At 48.2% G+C, this 20598-nt stretch overlaps 1 protein-coding gene across 4 annotated transcripts in view; it reads right to left on the reverse strand.

The window, feature by feature from the left end:
• The window catches only part of LOC144178265 (paired box protein Pax-6-like), a 174237-nt gene that overhangs the window by 86054 nt on the left and 67585 nt on the right, over positions 1 to 20598 (reverse strand). For 3 of the 4 annotated variants that reach the window (XM_077705990.1, XM_077705989.1, XM_077705986.1), the window contains one exon: positions 11778 to 12167. In XM_077705990.1, coding sequence (XP_077562116.1) covers positions 11778 to 11931 — 154 coding nt within the window. In that variant the 5' untranslated portion in view covers positions 11932 to 12167. Of the gene's footprint in view, positions 1 to 11777; positions 12393 to 20598 lie in introns of those variants that run through there. The other variant, XM_077705987.1, reaches the window with a different exon arrangement.

A 20598-nucleotide genomic window follows, 5' to 3' on the forward strand; every position in this document is an offset into this window, starting at 1 on the left:
TTCCTTTCACCAAGCCATTTAAAGCTTTATAATTAACGCTAAATTCCCGAACAGCAAAAGGACCATTCAGTATATAGCTAATAAAATGGCGACGCAGTTAGATTAGTGCAGTTACCTTGGACGAGTGTTCGGCGCAGATTCAGACAAGAAAGAACTTGGGCATTTAATCGCTGGAGGGGGAGGGTGTGGGAGGGCGGTGAGGATGTTGTCTAAATTAATTCTTCGGTGTTAGCCACAAATGCGTCACCTCCCCGGTGGCCGGTTTGTCGCTAACTGACGTGTCGTCATGCGCTATAGTTGAGCTGAACAACTGGTGACCGCAGTGCGATATTGCGTCGCTGGAATTGAGACGTGAATATGTTTTGGGCCCTCGCCGCGGTCCCAGACGCGCGCCAATGCCAGCGTGCGCAGTTCGTTGCGCCCGATACGCAGGCCGTGTTTTGCGCGCGATGTGACGTGCGAGGGATTAGCGGCTGTCTGAGTGGCCGCGTGATGAACACTCCTCGATCAATTTGCAGACGGCGCGGGAGGAGGAAGAGACGCGATCAAAACACGCCAAAGGAAAAGGGGCCTCGCAAATTTCGCTGCGCCACTCGCGCACGGGGAAGGCTGACGAAATAGCGCCGCTCAAAACAAAGGATCAGGCCAGCCGTGCGCTGCTGCTGCTGCTGCTGCTGCTGGCTGTCTTCGCGGTGTACGCGGTTGACCCTTCGATAAACCTCGCTTTTCTCTCCCGCGGCGTGTTCGGGGAGGGAGCGTTATTTTCACAGCCAGGGCTGCATGAATACGCTGCGGCGATGTTGTGTTACGTGAGCCGTCAACCATAGGCGAGTCCGACCGGGTTTGCTATGCCGTACCTGTCGCAGGAAAGAACATGAACTCGGAGAAAAGCTACGGCGTGACTCGTGTTCTAGTGCAAGCACCTTAAAAAAATTGACCAAGTTCTACAGCTAAGAATATACTCTTTGGGTTGAACTGTAGCTATAGGCTAAAGCCTAGCCCGCTTCCATATTATTCGTTGTGACAAACGTTCGGAATCCTAAGTTTTAAAATGGCGTTACCATATGCGGCCTCATCAATGACCACGCCTTGCATGGGAAGAGGGTTGAAAAGCGAGCTGTTACACAGCGAATGAAGAGGGCGCATGCTTGTCCGATGGGATAGAGCTTTTACCACGTGGGGCACTGTCCTTTTAAGTTTTCGGAAGTGTGCCAAACCATAAGTATAAAACAAACGTAATTATTTTCTTGCGCACTGGTTTCGTGCGCGTAGAAATGACGACCTTGCAACACTGAGAACGGCACAACGAGATGCATGTCTGTTGGAAGCATGCGGTTTCCTCACTTGCGCGGACGTCTGCTTCAACTTCATTGTGGGGTAGCTGACATCACATGCTTGGAGCCTAGATCAACCATCGAAAAATAGCCATGTTGTTAACAGCAGTTACGGTCTCGCGTGCCTTCGACCGGTTTTCTTTACGGGGCCCAAACAGAAAACCAAACAGGTAGTAGCTATGCTGCGCCAAGTCCGCACGAAAAACGCCGATTGCCCTTGTGTTTTGTGATTGATTGATTGATTGTGGGGTTTAACGCGCCGACGCAACGGAGGCGATGAGGCGCGCCGTAGTGGAGGGCTCCGGATTAATTTTGACCACCTGGGGATCTTTATCGTGCGCCGAAATCTCGTACACACGGGCGTTTGTGCTTTTCGCCCCTTGTGTTTTGTAAATTGAAACAATGGTACGCTGCATGAATACGCTGCGGTATATGAGATACTGGCGAATGAAATACATAGAATTTAGCTGGTCAGCTACACTGAATAAGCTTTATTCGAATGGCCCACGCTCATATCTTGTTCACCGAGTCATAAGATACGGTGGACATATTTGATTTCCTTGTTTTTTGTTACGGTTCTTCGCTATTATTCTTCACATGTGCCGCCCGTTAACCCACACGCACGCACGCATGCACACACACGCACGCACACACGTTCAAACATCTCGTACGCAGCATAGAAACATTGGAAGCAGCACAGTCGCAAAATATTACCAACCACCTGTACAACATGCAAGCAGGCCTGAATTCCTTTGCAACTAAATAGAGGAAAAGCAAAAGGAATATGCGAAAGCAAGGAGAGGGCACGGCGAAATAGTCAATGCTACCCTGCCCAAATGATGCAGCCTCAACTAATGTGAACGTCACCTGACTTCTCTCGCAAACTAATCGGACGACGCGTCTATTTCATAGCACCTAGGTCAGTGACCGAGAGCGCTCTGAGCAGCTCGCCTATACGCGCTACAAATCTGGCCCGCCATGCCTAATAAGCGCAACTTATTGCAGGTCCAATAATATGACACCAGGGGCGCATATAGCAAACCCCTTTCAGAACTCAAGCGAAAAAGTGAATAGAAATGGAGAGGAAAGAGGTTGGTGCGCATCTGCCTTCCTCGCTGCACTTGACGTCACAAATGCGCTCGAATTGTAAGGTAGAGGGAGCATATACACTATTCAAGAGCGGACACAAAGGCGTGTCAATCTGGGCTCCCTTCATATGGCCAGTCTCTCCCTCACAAGGAGGGATGACGCAGCCGGCCTGCGATCCGCAGCCTCTTCCGGGGAACCCAGTCCCCACTTCCCGCCCCTCCAGCGTCATGACGAGCGTGACCAGAGAAAAATATTCGCTTGTAGCCAATCATAAAGGATTCATATTCCACGATAGAGCAACCATCCCCCCCCCCCCTCAAGTGAAAACCCCTCGATAATCAAATTCCTCGGCATTCTACATAGTAAACACATGCTTTGGAAACAAAAAACAAAAGCGAAAACAAAAGCAAGAACGATTCATGCTCAGCCTTCCTCACATGATTGCATTTTCATTGGCATTTTACCAAATACCAATGAAAATGATGTTACGAAATGAATTACAAATACACTTAAAATTGCAATTTGACGACATTTTATGTGCAGGGTTATTTACCGGAACGCAGTGCCAACGAGTGCAAAAAAAAAACACGATTGTTTTAATTTGCATTTTAGCATCCTTCCGAATTCATCAGCTTAGATAAACTTGTAAAAACTGCAGTTTTATCCTATAGCAGGCAGACATGCCGCTGACCCCATGTTTTACAGAGGTGCCCGTGGAATGAGGTATAAGCGGCGGCTTCATGCTATTGGCATTAAGACTTTGGATGCTTAGTAATCCGTGGCACCTGCTGAGATTAAAACTGGATTTGTAATCGTTTGGGATATTCGACGTCATATAATTTGCTTCGAGGTAATTTGGTAGAGCACGAGCTACAGCCGTTTTATGCCACTTTAATCCACCAGCAGAAGCCGATGTATTGACGGTAGGCACGAATTTCGAAACATTTATCAAGCACTTGTAAAAAGTAGATGAAACTCGGCGTAATGAAAGAGTCGTCTTTGCGGCCAGTTACACTGTTATTTATTTTTATTTTTTTTGCAAGACAGCGGAATTAAATATAGAGCTACACAGCAGTCATATGAAAGTTGGCTTTGCCGCAAAGCGTGTTCTCTTCATTAACCACGACACGAAGAAATACCGACAAGTAAGCTTTATACAGCATCGTTGTAAAAATTATGGACAATCATCCGGACTGACGCGGTGGTGTTCCCCGCTAGCAGTCTGAATCCGGTGTTGAAACACATTTGTGTTGTCGAACTGAATTCCCAGAGAACAACGACGCTGCCGAGTTTTTGCGGACTTGCACAACTGCTAGCGCAGTAAAAGGTGTTTGTGCGTTCGTCGTTAAAATGATGGACTATAGAAAAAAGATGCCAATTTTCAGAAAGCGATGCTCGTCGAATATCGCCCTTATTTTTCTCCCACGTGGAGTAACTTTTAGTAACGGAAGAAATGTTGCGAGCTCTTTTCTTGCGTGTATGGGCGTCCTTAACTTGTTGTATATATGAAAAGAAAATGACGTGAATCCGAACAAGTCACTCATTTTACACCACCTCGCCAAACATTTAATTCCTCTGTAAAAAAAAAAATAAGGACTCAAGTGAAAATCTCCTCGCAACGTTTCCTCCCTTTCATCCAGCGAATAAATCACCGCTAATCTCGTAAAACGGCAGTAAATGTACTCGCCGCGGGGCCCGAGTGGCTAAGGCGTCGTGCTGCTGACCCCACGGTAGCGGGTTCGATACCGGCAGCCACCGTTTTAATTAAGGCAAAAGCGGTGTCAGGACTTCTACGCACGTTAGGATCCCCAGGTGGTCAGAATTAATCGGTAGTCTTCCACTGCGGCGCACCTGATAGTCCAGGTGTAGCCTCGACGCGTAATACGCGGAAGCTTGATTTCTATTTAAATGGCTGGGGCTGGTAAATTTATCGGTTGATTGATCGCATCGATAGAGTAATTCTTTGCTAGGGAGGACCTCATAGGAGCCCATTTCGGCAAATGGTTCACGTCTTTCCTGCATAACTTGTTTCAGGGCATGCGGATTAAGAACAAAAAAAAAATTAAAGCCGTTCCCCTCAATGTGAAAGCCGTCGGAAGTGCAGAGCAGTGATTCGCCATAATGGGCTGTAAAGCTGTTATCCGCTTACTGCTACCACCCCATGCAATTGAAATTTCCCGCATTCGCAGTGCTCGCGCGCCCCCTGCCTGAAAATGCGCCAGCGGGAGTTCTGTTCTCTGTGCTTTTCTCCTCGCGCGTGCCGACGTCTCACTGCCACATTTTGCGTTTACTATCGTAACAACCAACACAACGGGCGTCCTTTAGTAAAAGAACGCGGGCGCTGCCGGTTAATTACGTATATTTTTCCTCAAATGTACCTATAGTTTTCTTTGCGCTAAACAACGGGAAGATGTATGACAAGCGCCAGCGTTTCACGAGTTTCGAACGCTTTTATATAAACCGCTTGGCTTTCGAAGCCTCTGGGGTACGCCGCGAACAACAGCGTTACTTGGATTGGATTTCATTGGATTGGCTACACTGGCCGGTGTTGACCAGTTTCGCGTCGCTCCTGGAGAGCCGTGCTGCGCAAGCGCGAGGATTGGATTGGTTTTGGATTGGATTTGGATTGGATGATAAGCAGCAGTAAGCATGATAATAAGCGAATCCTAGACAACCAGGAAAGCTAAGAATAACCAGCTAAACCTTAGCTCACGCTACGTATATCCTGGCATAGCCGCTTGGCCTTAGAAGCCTCTGGGTTACGCCGCGACGAAGGGACCGTGACAGGCTACACCGTAACGCCGTGGCGATATGCTTGGTTCCAGTGAGCGAGGTAGGACGACAAGGCGAGCGCCTAAAGTGGTCTGCACTTAAAACTACACTGGTCCTGATTACCGCGCAGGCAGCAATATTCCCTGTTTGTGTGTGGTGCAGGCGTACACTGGCGACAAGGCTCGGAGCGCCCGGCAGCTCCTGCAGTCATGCCGCACGCACTACACGCAGGTGTAGGCTCGCGCTCATTTTCGCGCACCCATACACACCGCGCATTTTTACTCTTAACTTTACAGTAAAGTTGATTACCATTCGCAAGGCACGAGGAGAAAAACTAAAAAGGTAAGCGAGGGGGCAGGCTTCGAGGGAAACGCCGGCGCCACCGACCCTGCTAAAGCTTAGCTTGCTGCTGCTGCGCGCCCCCGCCGGGCTTGACGCAAGGGCGCCTGTGTGGCGGCAGCAGGTGGCTTCTGCCGTCTGAGCCAAGCCGCAAACACCTGGACGCGCCCGTGTTTTACATATGTAGTACTCTACCCACTTGCCTTCACGCTATCTTGCAAAAAAGGCGCCCAGTCAGACGACCGCGGCTTTTTACTTTATTTAATTCCACCGGGGTAGGAAGTCAAATCGGGGGCGATTCGCAATTAGGATCTTCGTGTGAGCTGGGCGCACAGCCAGACATGCGACCCACTTTACAAGGACGCCCTACATTGAAAAGGGATGATGCGAGGCTATGCATTTTGCGTATGCTCGAGTCACAGGATTTCTCTGAAATGCAGCTCATAAAACTACTTTTGATGAAGGCTGGTTTCTGAAGGTATGGTGGACTGTATGGATGCCTGCATTTGCAGGAAGCGGATGTCGCAGCCAGAACAACGTTCTTTCGTTTCCAGTAAACTAGAGAGAAAACATTTTCACACGAAGACATTCATCATACAGTCGTTTGCGACTTTGATGATCCGGGTACACCGACGATGACTGCATTTCTCAATGCAGTCTTTGGCGGCATTTGATCGGGATGCTTAGGATGCAAATAAATGCATCACCTGTCTAATATAATGTATGTCACCCATTCGCTTCGTTATTTCATTATTCAAAGATCGGACGTTGTTTGTTTATTTTGTATTATTTTATTTCCATTGGCCAAAATCACAGTGAGGTTGCGCTGACACTAGTACCATTTCAGCTATATGTTTTCTGCCTTCCTTGCGTACAGCTCCCGACCTCCCGCTCCACGCAGCTCTTTACTGCCTTCTTTGCCCTCATTCCGGCTACAGTTAGCTGCCTCCCTCCAAGTGCTTTCAACCTGTGACACGTGTGAGCAACCAGACTGCTTTCCCCCTTTTTTCTGCATTAAATTTCGCGCATGACTTCGTCCAACTGCTGGCATATCTTCTGTCTTGCGTGCTTCCTAGATGGTCGAAACTTTCGCCAGTGGTCCATTTGCTGTTTGTCCGGGCCGGCCCCCATCCGTGGCGCGGTCAAATTCAGTTCCTCATTAATACTGCACGTCACCTTTTTGGAGGATTTTTTAGCGCGAAAGCAAAACTAGCCTACAAACCAGGATTTGGCCTCTGTCTTGTATGGAGACTGTTCTAACACAATGAAAAGAAAAATAAAGGAAAACGCTGCCAGAGCCTGCATCGAACCTGGGCCCCCTTTGATTAACAATGCGGTCGGAATGTCCTAACAAGCAAAGTATCGGACGTGATGTCTCGCAGTGCGCGTTGCTGCAGACGTCGCCGCCATCGGCGCATGCTAGGATGAGAGCGGGAAATTTGAAATCACTTAAAACATTGACCTTGACAAAAAATTGGTACAGAAAAATTTTCTCTCGCACGATATTCCGCGGCTATCGCAACCAAACCGTATTTCATTTCTCCTTGCTTTCCGGATTCAGCTATCAGTCTTCTCCACGACACAACAGGTACATCAGATTCTCTCGTTTAATCGGCGTCCGATCTGACGGCCGCATGTGAGCTTCAGCTGACATAACTACCGCTGGCTGTAGCGGGTTTTGTTTTTCTCGCGTTTATTTGCCTTTGATTTCTGATTTCAACTGCCTGTCCTTTGACCGAAGTCGTTCGGCACCACTACTTCATATGAGCCCAGTCAGTAGTGGCGTTACTGTCAGCCAAGCACGCGCAGTTTCTCGCTATCTTCTGAGGTTCGGTTCCCCCCCTCCCCCTGCTCTTCTTGCGATTTATTTTCTCCCGTTGAGACCGCCATACGTGTGGTGGTGTGACGTACCAACCTCCCCATACATCACATATCACAGGAGAGAGGGAGAGAGAGAGAGAGAGAAAATATGTTGGACAACGATGAGAGAGGGGAAAAAGATTGTAGGCAGCATTGCGAAATTCGCAGGCCTCAGTCCAGACTTCTGCTCACGGCTTCCTAAATGAAGTTGTTCAGGTCAACTTGACCGTCTTCTCTCCTATAGGTGTGGTCAGGCACTCTTTTTATTGTATTTTTTTCTAATTTGGGTGTGTTGGACGCACTCCCAAAGGATGAAGACAGAAGGGTACGAATATAAGGGTAGATGTCAGAGACTATGGACCTATAAAGATAAACGGGAAGAAAAGGAGGGACCGGGAAAAATAACAAATTAATCAAAGTGACTTGGCATCGCTAAAGTAGGTACCGATGACGTCCAGGAAAGCCTGAAGAATTCTCAAGCATGAGATGGAAACACTGCCTCCAGGGACAAATAGAAGACCATCGGCCGAGGAAGCCTGTGGCCTTGGATGGGTCAGTAAAAGATCACAGCGCTTTTCACTGCCCAACGGACGCACAATAAGGATACCCTCATGATGTCTGGCCTCTATCGAGCACTTTTAGCGCAAAGGGGATCAAGCAGAGAAAGAAGGTGCAGGCGAGCTCTACCGAGACACCACGGTGCGATGGCAGTAAAACAAGTTTCCAGCCATTAGCAGTGAACGCTGAACAAGCAATCTGTTTTTCGCACTCGGGTAAAGGCTAAGTGTGTCCGCCGTCAGCAGGAACCCTCCTTTTGGCACAGGAACAGTCACTTGAATGTGCACAAGCATTGTTAATGTTGCCGAAAGCTCTGCCGTGGAACAGTCGTCGTCACGATGGGCCGGCCATACACGAATCTTAGAGCATCAGGATGATGTGTGAGCCTGCTGCATGCATGGATCGCATGTCAACGAGTCCGTGTAAATAGCGGACCACATAGACCTAAGTTTGCCTCACGTAGACCCATCTGATTCTAGAACCCCTCAAGAGAGAGAGAGAGAGAGAGAGAGAGAGAGAGAGAGAGAGAGAGAGAGAGAGAGAGAGAGAGAGAGAGAGAGAGAGAGAGAGAGAGAGAGAGAGAGAGAGAGAGACGTTAATTTGAGCTTTCTGAAGTGGGGGAGAGGAGTGGTTCCCTAGTGCGGGAATCCATGAGGTGAGCAGAAGGCCTTTGCTCTGGATGCCAGGAGTTGCTGTACGTCCAGATGGCCGCGGGTCACCAGGTTCTCCCATAGCTCAGGGGTGGGAAGATGGTATCGGAGAGGTAGAAGTTTGGGATTGCGCCCACACTGTATTACAATATGCGGTAGAGTTCTGGGTTGTGAACATAACTGGCATTCAGCAGAGTATTGAGTTGGAAGCATACGATGCAGGCGAACTGGGTGAGGAAATGTATTGATTTGTAGTCTGCGGACCCCTTTAATTCTCTCTACGACGGAGGAAAGACTCTTTCCTCCATTTACGTCAGAGCCAGATCGCCCATGGACGTCCCCTTTGCAGTCGCGGCGGCCGCCGGGCGGCGTTCGCCGTTCTTTCGCTGCCACTTCGCTCCAAGCGGGTCACGCTTAAACATGCAGGTGGTCACTGAATCCGCCCAGACATTCTGCGACAGACTCACAGAGATCCACTAGCTGCATACAGGCTCTTGCGTGCGCTGGCTCGCATAAAAGAAAATTAATGGAGCTGGAAAACAATTGTTGGCATAAATAACATTCTTAACGTTAGTTTGATTCGCTCCGAACTACGGCGTAGTAAACCGCAGTCTGGGGAAACCCTTCAGCATCGGCCTTGTTCCCTCTGTGGTTGCTATGGACCCTAGCTGCATTCTAATTATTCCGCGCGGTGTTTTTTTTTTTTTTTTTGCCTGTTTCCATATTTACAAGCTGGTGCTAGGCGCGTGTATTCCCCTCCCCCCCCTCCCCCCTGTGACGCTATCCTCACAGGTTCTATGCCCATCACCTTAAGTGCGTTTCATTCGATTTTTACCGCTCGGACAAGTTCATCGCAGCGTTGCAAGACGAGTGGGTCTTGGAAGCGCCGTGCGTGCTGTAACTGATAACGCGACTGCACTGGGCCGCACCATCATTGCACGGATGATAAAATTATACCTTGGACTGAGCCAGAGAGAGAGAAAGAGAAGTAATTTGTTCAGTGGCTTCCCTGCGCTGATTGTGGCACCTTTGAATATATTCCTGTGGCCACAAAACGTCTCTTTTAACAGCTTCTGTCAGCGGGGTGAACACGGAGGCTGTTCACAGCCAATTTATCGCAAGGGAACGTGGAGCGCAAAACAGAGCCCTGTTGGGCTATAACAGATTCGAGGTAGTGAGGGGAGTCTGGAAGGTGGTAATAGGGGGGGGGGGGGGGGGGTAGTTGTCGCAAATCCGGTGCCGTGCAAAACCAAGCGGGCCTGGAGGCAACCAGAGGGAGCTGGGTAGGTTAGCTCTCAGAGCCCATATCAATACTACGAAAGAAGCGGTGTATCGGGAAACGTGGGCTGGTCGTCTTCGGGGCTATGGAGGTACAAAGCCACGTAAAATTTGAGGAGAGACTCTGGGGACGTTGGACTAAAAATGGGCCGCAAGAGTGTTAAGGTATCTGCATGTGGGGAGCGTGGACACGTGTGTAGACGGAGGACCAGGCAGGTGGGACCAGACGATATGGAAGGTATAGGTACGAACAATGATTAAAACGCAGCGGAAGTCAGCAGCAGAGATGATGAACTGATGGGCAAGGAGAAAAGAACGAAAACAATCTGGAGGCTTACAGGCTAGACAAGCCGTCAATGAAAAATGAGCGCTTCTATGTCAACACGCGAGGCAGTGCGCCGCTATTTAGAGGTCGAGCGTCTAACGACCCGCACAGGGAAGCCTAAGAACATGTACCTATGGGGTCATCTACAAGCAACAAGATGAGACCTGTGCATGCTGCGGCAGTGATAGGGAAACTGTGGGGCATATTGTGATAGACAACAGGGAAGGTGAAAGAACGCCTTTAACAGAGGATCTGGAATTTTGTGCGCGGAGGAGACACAAGTTTACGGTTATAGAGGTGACGAAGACCCGGATGGAGGGGGGAAGGGGAGGGGGGGGGAGAGAGAAAGGTATGGGAGAGATTAAAGATGTAGTAGTAAACCGACGAAATTAAGAACCGCTGGTAAATGGTAGATCGGGGGGGGGGGGGAGGGGGGGGGGTAGATGTCCAAGGTCGATGAAATTGATTAACTGAGGGATGAAAGATAGAACCACTCGGGGAGGAAGATGAGATGAAGGAAAAAAAGAATGTGCAAGTCGATAAACATTGGTGGGGATAGAACAAACAACCTGAATAAACATGCTTGACGGACGCTTACAACCCATGCCCAGATACGAAGGGAACGCCTATTGTCATGATCATCATCATCATGGAGTGCAATTTGCGTGGAAATCACTTGCACAAAGCGCTCTGAAAGAAGCTCACCATTGAACAGCAAGCGACAGTCACGGCCACTCACGCTGGGAACAGACAGTGGGATTCAGCCGTCCGTGCCAGAGTCGCTGTACGAATCGAAGACGTGCACGCGGCTCAATGTTCCTACACGTCCCGTATGTCATCGCATCTGCCTGGCGTTCGCAGTTTAGGTGAGTGGAATGCATACCTTCAGTTGAATACAGTTCCCGAGGCGATTTAATGTCCACGAAAGTGGGTAGTACTAAACTTACACTCGAGTGCGTATCCGCACCTTCAGCCATTAGCTTGCCGGTGCCTTTTTAGCAAATGTGTTGCTGTCCGCTCATTTTTCTTGCAGGCGGTGGTTAATTAGGTGAATTCATTTTGTTTCCCGCATCCTGCAGTGAATAAAGCATACACGCGGGTATTATACCGATGACTGCTTTGTGTCGTCCTTGTGCCGCAGAATTCGGCAAGAATTTGCGACCAAGTGCCCTCTTCAGATCGACAAGTGGCTGTATGTATGACGCGTCTTAAAGGAGGGGCGTGATCTACTATTCTTCGGGATAGAGATGCTTGGAAGAGTGGCGGCCAACACGATCTTTTATAGCCGTAACAAGTTAGCGTTACGTAACCGGTTGCCTGAATGCAACCAGTGGTATTGCCCATTGGCTTGAAGTTCAATGAATGATGCTAGCGGTTAGACCTTTCGGGAGAACTGCTACCAAAACCCTGCTCTTGGACGCATCTCCCACCCGTGTGCAGCGTATTTTACTTTTTAAACTGCCCTGGCTTTCATCATGGGCCGTATACCTGGCCGTCGCGAGCATGCCAGCCAACGGCGGCCGGCGTGGTTCACACCTCCGCGCATGCAAGCGGCGCCGAGTCGGTACTCACCGGGAACGGCGGCGGGCGCCGTGTCCGAGGCTGGGAACGTGGGCGGGGATCCGGGCACGTGGTGGACCATGGCTGGCACGGGCAGCGGCCGCTGGGGGGGAGTCGCCGAGGAGCCGGGGGGAGTCGCTGCCCGCTTGGGCACGCTCAGGTCCATGAAGGCATGCCGGTAGCTCAGCGCGTCCGCCTTCGCCGAGCCCTCCTGCCGGGGCGAGGACGCCACCGTCGCACCAGGGACTCACTGACCACGGCCTGTCAGCTCTGACCCGCCGCTGTCCGTTCACACGAAAGTCCAGCACGGCGCTTGGCTGCTATCACCAGCGTGCGGCACAGTCGATGCTCGATTCACGGAGGAGCGCGCTGATGGGTCTTGCAGCGTCCGCGGCGGCCAACCTGTCGAAGAAGAGGAGGATGCGCGGTGTCAAGGCGCGCCTCTCGTCGTGGCGCACTCCCGAGCGCCGCCCGCGAGCCTCTGTGCAGCGCTAAGCTGGCCCGCCGTGTGCGCGCAGCGGGCGAGGGCGCCAATGAGCGAGAGTGAGCTTGCGCGAGCTTCCGAATGCCGCCCCTCTCCGACCAGCCGGCCCGAGGCCCGCCGGCGACGGCAGCTGCCGACGGCGCACCACGCACGGGGAGGAAGAAGAGCGCGCCCCGAGCACACGCCGACTCGCGGCGACGACGGCATACCCGCGCAGAAGCGGCACAGCTCGCCATCCCATTCCGTGACCACAACCACTTCTGCTGCCATCGGGCAGAAATTGACTGGAACCCGATTTTGCATAGACCTCCGCCGGGGCGCCAATATTCGGCAAAATCGAGTTTAAAGATAAGGGTAAGGAGTGGTGCCTTACTTATAGCCCCAAATCACGCGGGTCTCATTGCAAGGTATGGAAGCCCGCCGATGTCGAAGAACTGCGGGTTCGAAAAGCTTTCGAAGTGGCACCTAGCCGTCATTCTGTTATTCCCGGCTGTTCTGGGAACGTCGCTACTCTATTGAATGCAGCAGTACAGGCTAGTTAAGCGCGAATGACACGCACACGGGCACGTGCGCGGAAGGAAAGGGAGGAAAGGGGCATATGCCCGTGCATATGTGCTTGACTCAATTTTGGCGATGGGAGGCTACTTCAGTGTATAAATTAAACAAAGCAAACAGTAAGGAACAACTGGAGGTACAAGGAAAGTATTCGTTTCGCTTTTTTTTTGCCAACAAAGATATGAAGCAATAACGGAGAACAGTGTGTTCGCACCAGGTGGGAGCCAAACCACGCAAACTTTGGATAAAACGTCCGATTGTCCCTTAATTCCGCTCCAGCTACAGTTAGACTCTCCTCTATCAATTTTCTAGTGTATTTTATAGTGTGTGTTTTTCAGTATATATTAGGGGTAGGCGATTGGTCGGTTAACCTTCCGATTAATCGATTAATGCTTTAATCGCGATTAATTTTTTTAATCGGTTAATCGGTTGAAGTGTAGTGCGCCACGGGAGAAAGGCCTGCCGTGTTGAACCCTGCGTGCGACTCGTCGTTTTTTCTTTGCGTTTTTTACGCTCCACGTACCTGCCTCCTCCTTTCCATTAGCGGCCGCCACCCTGAACTGCCACGTTGCTTTTGTCCAGATCGTCGCTGTCAGTTTAAACAATCTATTGAAGTCGCGTCCACAGGCGAAGGGAGAACTCCGCGCTGTTCACGCCGCGCAGCTCTGAGCAGAAAATGCTCTTCGTGGGTTCGTTTAACCGAAACAACATGCTTCCGCATCGCGGAACACCCCCAGCAGAAGCGATCGGTGGCGGCTGTTTAAAGGATTTACACTCTCAAAGTCATTAAGCAGATTGTACAGCACCATTGTACGCTGGCCAACGAACCCTGCGTCCCAAGATGTTTTCCCAAAAAGACCGCCTGTCTCGTCTGCCACCGTCCTCGTCTTTTTTTGCGCTAAGCCTGACATTCGACAGAGATTGCCGCGAACATGTGTGGGAAAGGCTTTCTCAGCTGGAAGTTAAGTCGTCCGCCACGCCCACTGAAAATAACTCCCAGAAAAAAGCGAAGGTACCATTTTGTGGCGGAAAATCAAGAACAAAGCACACCTTGCCAGGTGCCGTTCTACCGCTCTATGGCAGAAGTAGCCGACGACGATCTGGATCCCTTGGAATGGTGGAGGGTGCAGAGCTGCCTCCTTCCAAAACTAGCACCCGTTATCATTAATTGTATAAAACGATTTGTACAAGCTAATATCGACAGCGTGAAAATAAAACTACCATCAGGAAAAACTGAACATTCTTTGTCTGTGAAGCCTTATTCATCTACATGAATACATCCGATAATCGATTAATTAACCGATTAATCGGATTATTCGGATTAAATCGGATTAAAATTTTTGATCGACGCCCAGCCCTATAGTATATATATATATATAGTCAGGTAAAAGATAAGATCAACTTTGCGGTTAACTTGTTTATTATAAATTAGTCCGACAGTTTCGGAAGTGGAACTTCCTTCCTCAAGGACAATCCCACAATGAAAGGTTCATTGGGGGATTGTCCTTGAGAGGAAGTTCCACTTCCTAAACTGTCGGACTAATTTATAATAAACAAGTTAACCGCAAAGTTGATCTTATCTTTTACCTGACCGTTTCTTCTGGCCCGTTGCAAAACTCATCGATATATATATATATATATATATATATATATATATATATATATATATATATATATATATATATATATATATATATATATATATATATATATATAAGACAGAAAATAAGGGTTGGCAGTCAAGAAAACCTCGGAAAGCAAAGGGGAGGTTGTGGTGGGTCATAGAAAGAGATGAAGAATTTTTTGAGTCGAAAAGGAAGTGGTGAAGAAATGCCCGCCGGGTGGGATCCGAACCCACGACCTCCAGAATACCGGTCTGGTGCGATAACCACTACGCTACCGGCGGGGCTGTTTCCCCAGCACTTTCTCGGGTATTTATGTTAAGGTGTTTTTGTTTCCTGCGCTTGGGGGTGGTAGCCAGCGCCACTCGGACTACTCGGGGTGAAGGGGACCTTCTTTTTAACCCCCGGGCCGTGACTCGAGCGTCTACGACTTGTCGAGAGTGGTCGACCAGCGTTGAACCCTCTTAAGCTCCCTTTGGCACCAAGACTGCCAGAACAGAGGCCCTCGCTAAGTGTGTAGCGAATCAGAAAATGGCAAATGAGGGGCTCCGTGAAATAAGACAGAAAATAAGGGTTGGCAGTCAAGGAAACCTCGGAAAGCAAAGGGGAGGTTGTGGTGGGTCATAGAAAGAGACGAAGAATTTTTTTAGTCGAAAAGTTGAGACTTATTTTAACCAGCAGGTGATAATAAACGTGGATCAAAATCTCGATACACGGACGTTCTCGATTTCCACCTACTTCAGAAAAACGGTTGTGGGGAAGGGAGATCGAGGCCACTTGTGGTCAGCAGCAAACTGCTTAGCCAGTAAGAAGCTCCTGCGGTCACACTTGTCAAGTATTAAGAATTTGCAGGTGTCCGACCTTTTAAAGAAATTATGAAATGCAAAAACTTTGCTCGCATCGGGTGTGGGCTTTCGCTGTTGCGCAGTGGAGCACTCCTGCAGACTGAGTGCTCCAATAAAGTCGCAGCTAGGGAAGGGAAAAGTCATTTTATATCCCTTGCAAGCTGCCTAGAATGACATTTTGTTTGGTCAGCTTGCACTACGCTCGCGCTTCCAGCAGCAACAGACCATTACTACATTGGTGCTCATTCATTTCCCCTGTTGTTACATAGAGCCTGATAGGGTTCAATTGTCTGGAGGGGAAAGTGTGCGAGCGGGTACAAAGTTGCTGGTACGTGAAAGAAAAAAAGGCCTGAATTGCATTGACTGTGTAATATCAACAACGGAGGGTCGAACCGTTTCGGCATGAACCGGTAACCGTTATTTCTTTTTTCGGTTCAGTTCAGGTTCAGGTTCAGCGTGCTCAAAAAATAACGGTTCGGGTTCAGTTCCGGCAAAAATACAGGTTCAGTTCAGTATATATATATATATATATATATATATATATATATATATATATATATATATATATATATATATATATATATATATATATATATATATATATATATATATATATATATATATATATATATATATATATATATATATATATATATATATATATATATATATATATATATATATATATATATATATATATATATATATGTATATATAAATATATACATATACATACAGAAAGAAATGCCGGCAGTCTACAACGCCACAGAAGACATAGGGGAATGGCCCAGATAGCCGTATTGGTAAGGCATTCGAGATCTAATCGAAAGCGTGGGTTCGGTCCCCACTCTGGGCGCGTGTTTTTCTTTCTTTCTTTCTCACGTAATTAATAAAAAAATAATAATGTAACGTCACTAACGGTAAAAAAAATAGTCTAACCATTCCCCTATGTCTTCTTTGGCGTTGTAGACTGCCGGCATTTCTTTCTGTATTTCCTAACGAGCCCCTCATTTCCAAACCCTATATATATACATATATATATTTATAAAGTTGGAAATACTAGAACAAGTGGGTGTATAACTTATGGCTCAGAAATTTGGGGACCCGCTAAGAACCTTTAAATGAAACTGAGGGCAGCTCAACGTGCCATGAAAGCAACAATGATATGTGAGTGGCGCTCAGCGATAGATAACGAGCGTCTTGGATTCTAAGGGGAGAAACTGGTCTGGAAGATATCGTAGCTTAAATTAAGCGAAAAAAGTGGAGTTCGACTGGACATGCTATGCCATGAAGGGAAGACCGCTAGATCACCATGGTAACGGAGTGGCTAGTAGTAGTAGAGCGACAACTCCACGATGGAAGGATGACATAAGGAAATTGGGTGGGAAAGAATCAATTCTGACCGTGCGGGACGGGAACAGCTTGAAGTCAGTCCTGCAGTAATCCTGCAGTGAACGTAATCCTGCAGTGGAAGTGCTCCTGCAGTGGGCTCTAAAACAGTCTGATGATGGTGGTGATGCTGGTGGTGGTGATGGTAAGGTTTGAATTTATCTCGGCTCCTCAAACGATCCAACCAAACCCCGCCGGTTGGGCTTCAAACCCGAGGTCTGTAGTTACGGCCGGTAGTCGTCTGAGCATCGCAACAGGCGGGAGTATCGTCCAACTGTTCCTTAAAGGGACACTGAAGTGATATGTAAACATTGCGGGATTACTAGCGCAAATTGTAGTCCGGAGTCCCCAGGCCATGTTTCGGCCACTCTGGGCACGTTTACGCGATTTTATTTAGTTTCTAGAAAAATTAATTCGAAAATGCTGTCCTCCTCTCATTACGCTCGCCCATTTTCTGTGGCGTTTTCGTGTGACGTCGGGAGGAGCCGAGCTCGCAATTGGCTGCGCTACTGCACGGCTCCCCGGCCTTCAGACAGAGTCAGTCGGCCCAGCGTTTCGTCCGCCGGCCGCCGACGGGTCGTCGCAATTCGTTCGCTCAGTTGAAACGAAGCCAGGACACGTTTGTGAATGAAAGAATGTGCCTTTCTTTACTTGGTTAGTTTGTACACTGTATCTAGCTCCAAGTCAAGGTCGCTTCACACAAGCGCTGCACAAGCGCAGATGCGACGCTTCGCTGACTGGTACGCCAGTAGGAAAATATAAGGCCTCTTGAAGGCGGGAGAAGAGTCAGCGAAGTCAATATAGGTACTAAGGAAATAAAATCAACTGATATTTTTACCGTACAGCGTAAAACTAGGGTGCGGGAAGCACTTTTTTGCGCTGGGCGAACAAGCACAGCGGTCAGCAGCACGACTACGCATCTGCGAACGCTTTTCCGTCTAAGAAATGCAATTGCTAGACGTGATATATTGTGGAAACTTGGGGGATGCTTACTGCACGAGCGCAAAACAACAAATAGTCACCTAAGCTGCTTGAAATGCCGAAACTAAATGAAAGTGTAAACTGGTTATACAATATATACCTTATATTACCGAGGTCAGCAGAGCCCGCCCCGTGGCCGAGTGGGCTGGAGCGCCAGGTATGTCATGGGGGGTGTTTAGCAAGTCGCGAGTTCGAATCCCCGCGGTCACGTGTTTTTTTTTTTTAAGTTAACTTTTTCGTTTTCTGCCTATGTTTTCTATACTGAGTTCACCTTTTTTTGGGCCGCAACGTTCATTGCTCCACGAACTAGTTCACAGAACGCGCGCAGGCTGGCACTGGCGCGCTAGCGAGTTCTCGTTGGCGTGCTGTTGCCATAAGCACCGACTGATTGCGGGCAGTGGGCACAGGCCAGAATCAACAGACCCTTGGCCTGGTGCGAACACGCTTTTTACAATACAGGCATGAGTGAGGCAAGCTACAAATATGGGGGAAAAGCGCATGGCATTTGAGCGTCTGCGGGGACGCGGAGGGCGTTCATGCACTGCGTAGGCCTCGGCTAGTGATTGCTACGATTCCAAGCCGTCCTGGGAGGCTTATCTTACGCATTTTACAGCCGACAACATGGCAGAAGCGCGGTACGATGATTACTGAGATATTGAGAATGCCCATCCAACAACGCCATCGGTTGTGTTAAACAGAACCGAAACCGAAACTTGTTTGATTGCTAACCTTGGGCATCGTCCAATCACGGTGCTCCCTCCTCCCAACGTCACAGCGTTAGTTGGTGCGGCCGCCGCAAACCGCGCATAGTAGTTTTTCTTCTTTCGTGCTGTGTAAAATAATTACCGATTTGTCAACCGGATAAACGATGAAAAGTGTGCTAATTTGAGCCAGTCTACGCAGTGAGAGCCAAAACGGGAGCTTGACAAATTCACTTCAGTGTCCCTTTAAGCGCGAGACACATGGACGATTGGTGCATGCGATTCGCATGCATGTGACTGATCGTTACGACGTTACGAGAGAGAGAGAGAGAGAGAGAGAGAGAGAGAGAGAGAGAGAGAGAGAGAGAGAGAGAGAGAGACTGATCGGTACAAGGGAGGGAGGGAGGGAGAGACTTTAATAGTAGTTGAAGCGAGCGTATCCGCGGTCGGGTTCTTCAAAAACTCCAAGACTCCGCAGGTGCGGCAGCTCTCTTCGCCTTTTAAGCAAACCGTAGCTGTGTGTCAGGACAAGAGCTGTCCAGAATACTCTTGCACTTCTCGCGTGAGGCGTTGGGAAATCCCGTTTTCTTTTTGCATTCCCAGACAATATGGTAGTGTACCATGGTAGTGAATACCAAGGGGATCATAAAGATTATTAAGGATGGCCTGCGACGGAGCTAACGATTGTGTCCACAAGAAAGAGCAGGTACAACAACGACTGAGATCACGGGATGCGATCCTCCAGGCGTCCTTAAAAAGGGCGCAATTCTTGAATGAGGTACTCCATGGAGTTGCGATTTCAATCGGGCGCATTTTCTTTCGAAAGTTTGAAATCCGTCTAGAATAAATTATTCAGAGATTTCTGTATTGGTTGTTTTTTTAGACACTCTACAACCATGGTTGCTAAGCATAATTTGTAATTTTCTCTAATTACCCAAATAATCAAGACCAAATAATCAATTATTATGATCATAATCAGTCAGTTCAAGACAGCACGAACGAGTCTCTAGAACTGTTTGTAATTATAAATGTTCAGGATGGTTTAACTATTGCTGACAAGATTCGCGGAATGCAAGTGCCTATCATTTCGCCAATTTCACCTGAACCGGCCCTTTCGTAGCAACCACAGTCAATGGTAGCCTACCCTTCCGCCCGGTTACTCCTGGTCGGCGCCGCAAGCACAGAGAGAGTACAGCGGTGCTTAAATTACCGTATTTACTCGATTCTAAGCACCCCCCTTTTCCACGACCACGATGCCGAAAGTGAGGGGGGTGCTACGATTCGAAAAATCTCAATTACCCCCCCCCCCCCCTTGCGGCACTTTTTTCGCGACCGATCTCGACTAGAAGGCCGCAAGGAATAATGTTTTGTTTAGTAAACATCCAAAATAAAAATGGTAACAGTCAATTTATTAAAAAAACAGCTCAATATTAACCTAAGAAAACATTGGAATGTTGAGTGGCAACAAGAAGGAAATGAAAGCTACACATTCCAATGGATAAAGAATATTTACAAAATTCCGGACCACTTTCCCACCAATTATTACACGTCACAGTTTGTCACTGGACACGGTAGATTTCCGTTTTATTTTCATAGGTTCGCCATTGCAAATAATAACATATGTAAATGTAACCTACCAGCAGACAGTTTTGATCACTATTTACAGGATTGCCCAATAACAAACAAACACAGAGAACAACTTCTTGATATTCACAGAAATTATCTCGTAAGAAGGAAACCGGAGCTAATAAAACATACAAAAACATTAAAAATTTTAGAAGAAATGACAATACTAGTTAACGCTAATATTCAACAATACTAACCCCTCAAATATTTTGTCACAATTTCACTCACACGCAGAAACAAAGTCAGCGGCAAATAACGCGATAATAGCCTTTAGATCGTTTGTATTTACCATTGTTCTTCAGTAAGTCATTTTCTGTGTAAATATCTTGTTTAATTACCTTTATACGTTTTTTTTTAAATCCATACATCCATTTTCAATTTTTTAATTTACCCGTTATACCTCGGTGGAACGGGAAGGGTTTCAGTTCTTGAGCCCGTTTTAATAAAGTCAGTGAACCCCCCGCTTACGTGTGACACTCAGTCGCTCTCACTGGCATTCAAGTCCGCTGTGCCGCTTAGGCCGCCACTCTCAGTATCCCCCAGCAGGTCCTCTTCTGGTCCGTTGAAGTGGTTTGTAATTGATAAATGACTTGGCCACAACGTCAACTCGGTCCCGCTTCCACGCGTCAG

Source organism: Haemaphysalis longicornis, unplaced genomic scaffold (genome assembly GCF_048455015.1).
Source record: "Haemaphysalis longicornis isolate Haplotype H1 unplaced genomic scaffold, Haemaphysalis longicornis Haplotype H1 scaffold_4, whole genome shotgun sequence".
Classification (NCBI taxonomy): domain Eukaryota; kingdom Metazoa; phylum Arthropoda; class Arachnida; order Ixodida; family Ixodidae; genus Haemaphysalis; species Haemaphysalis longicornis.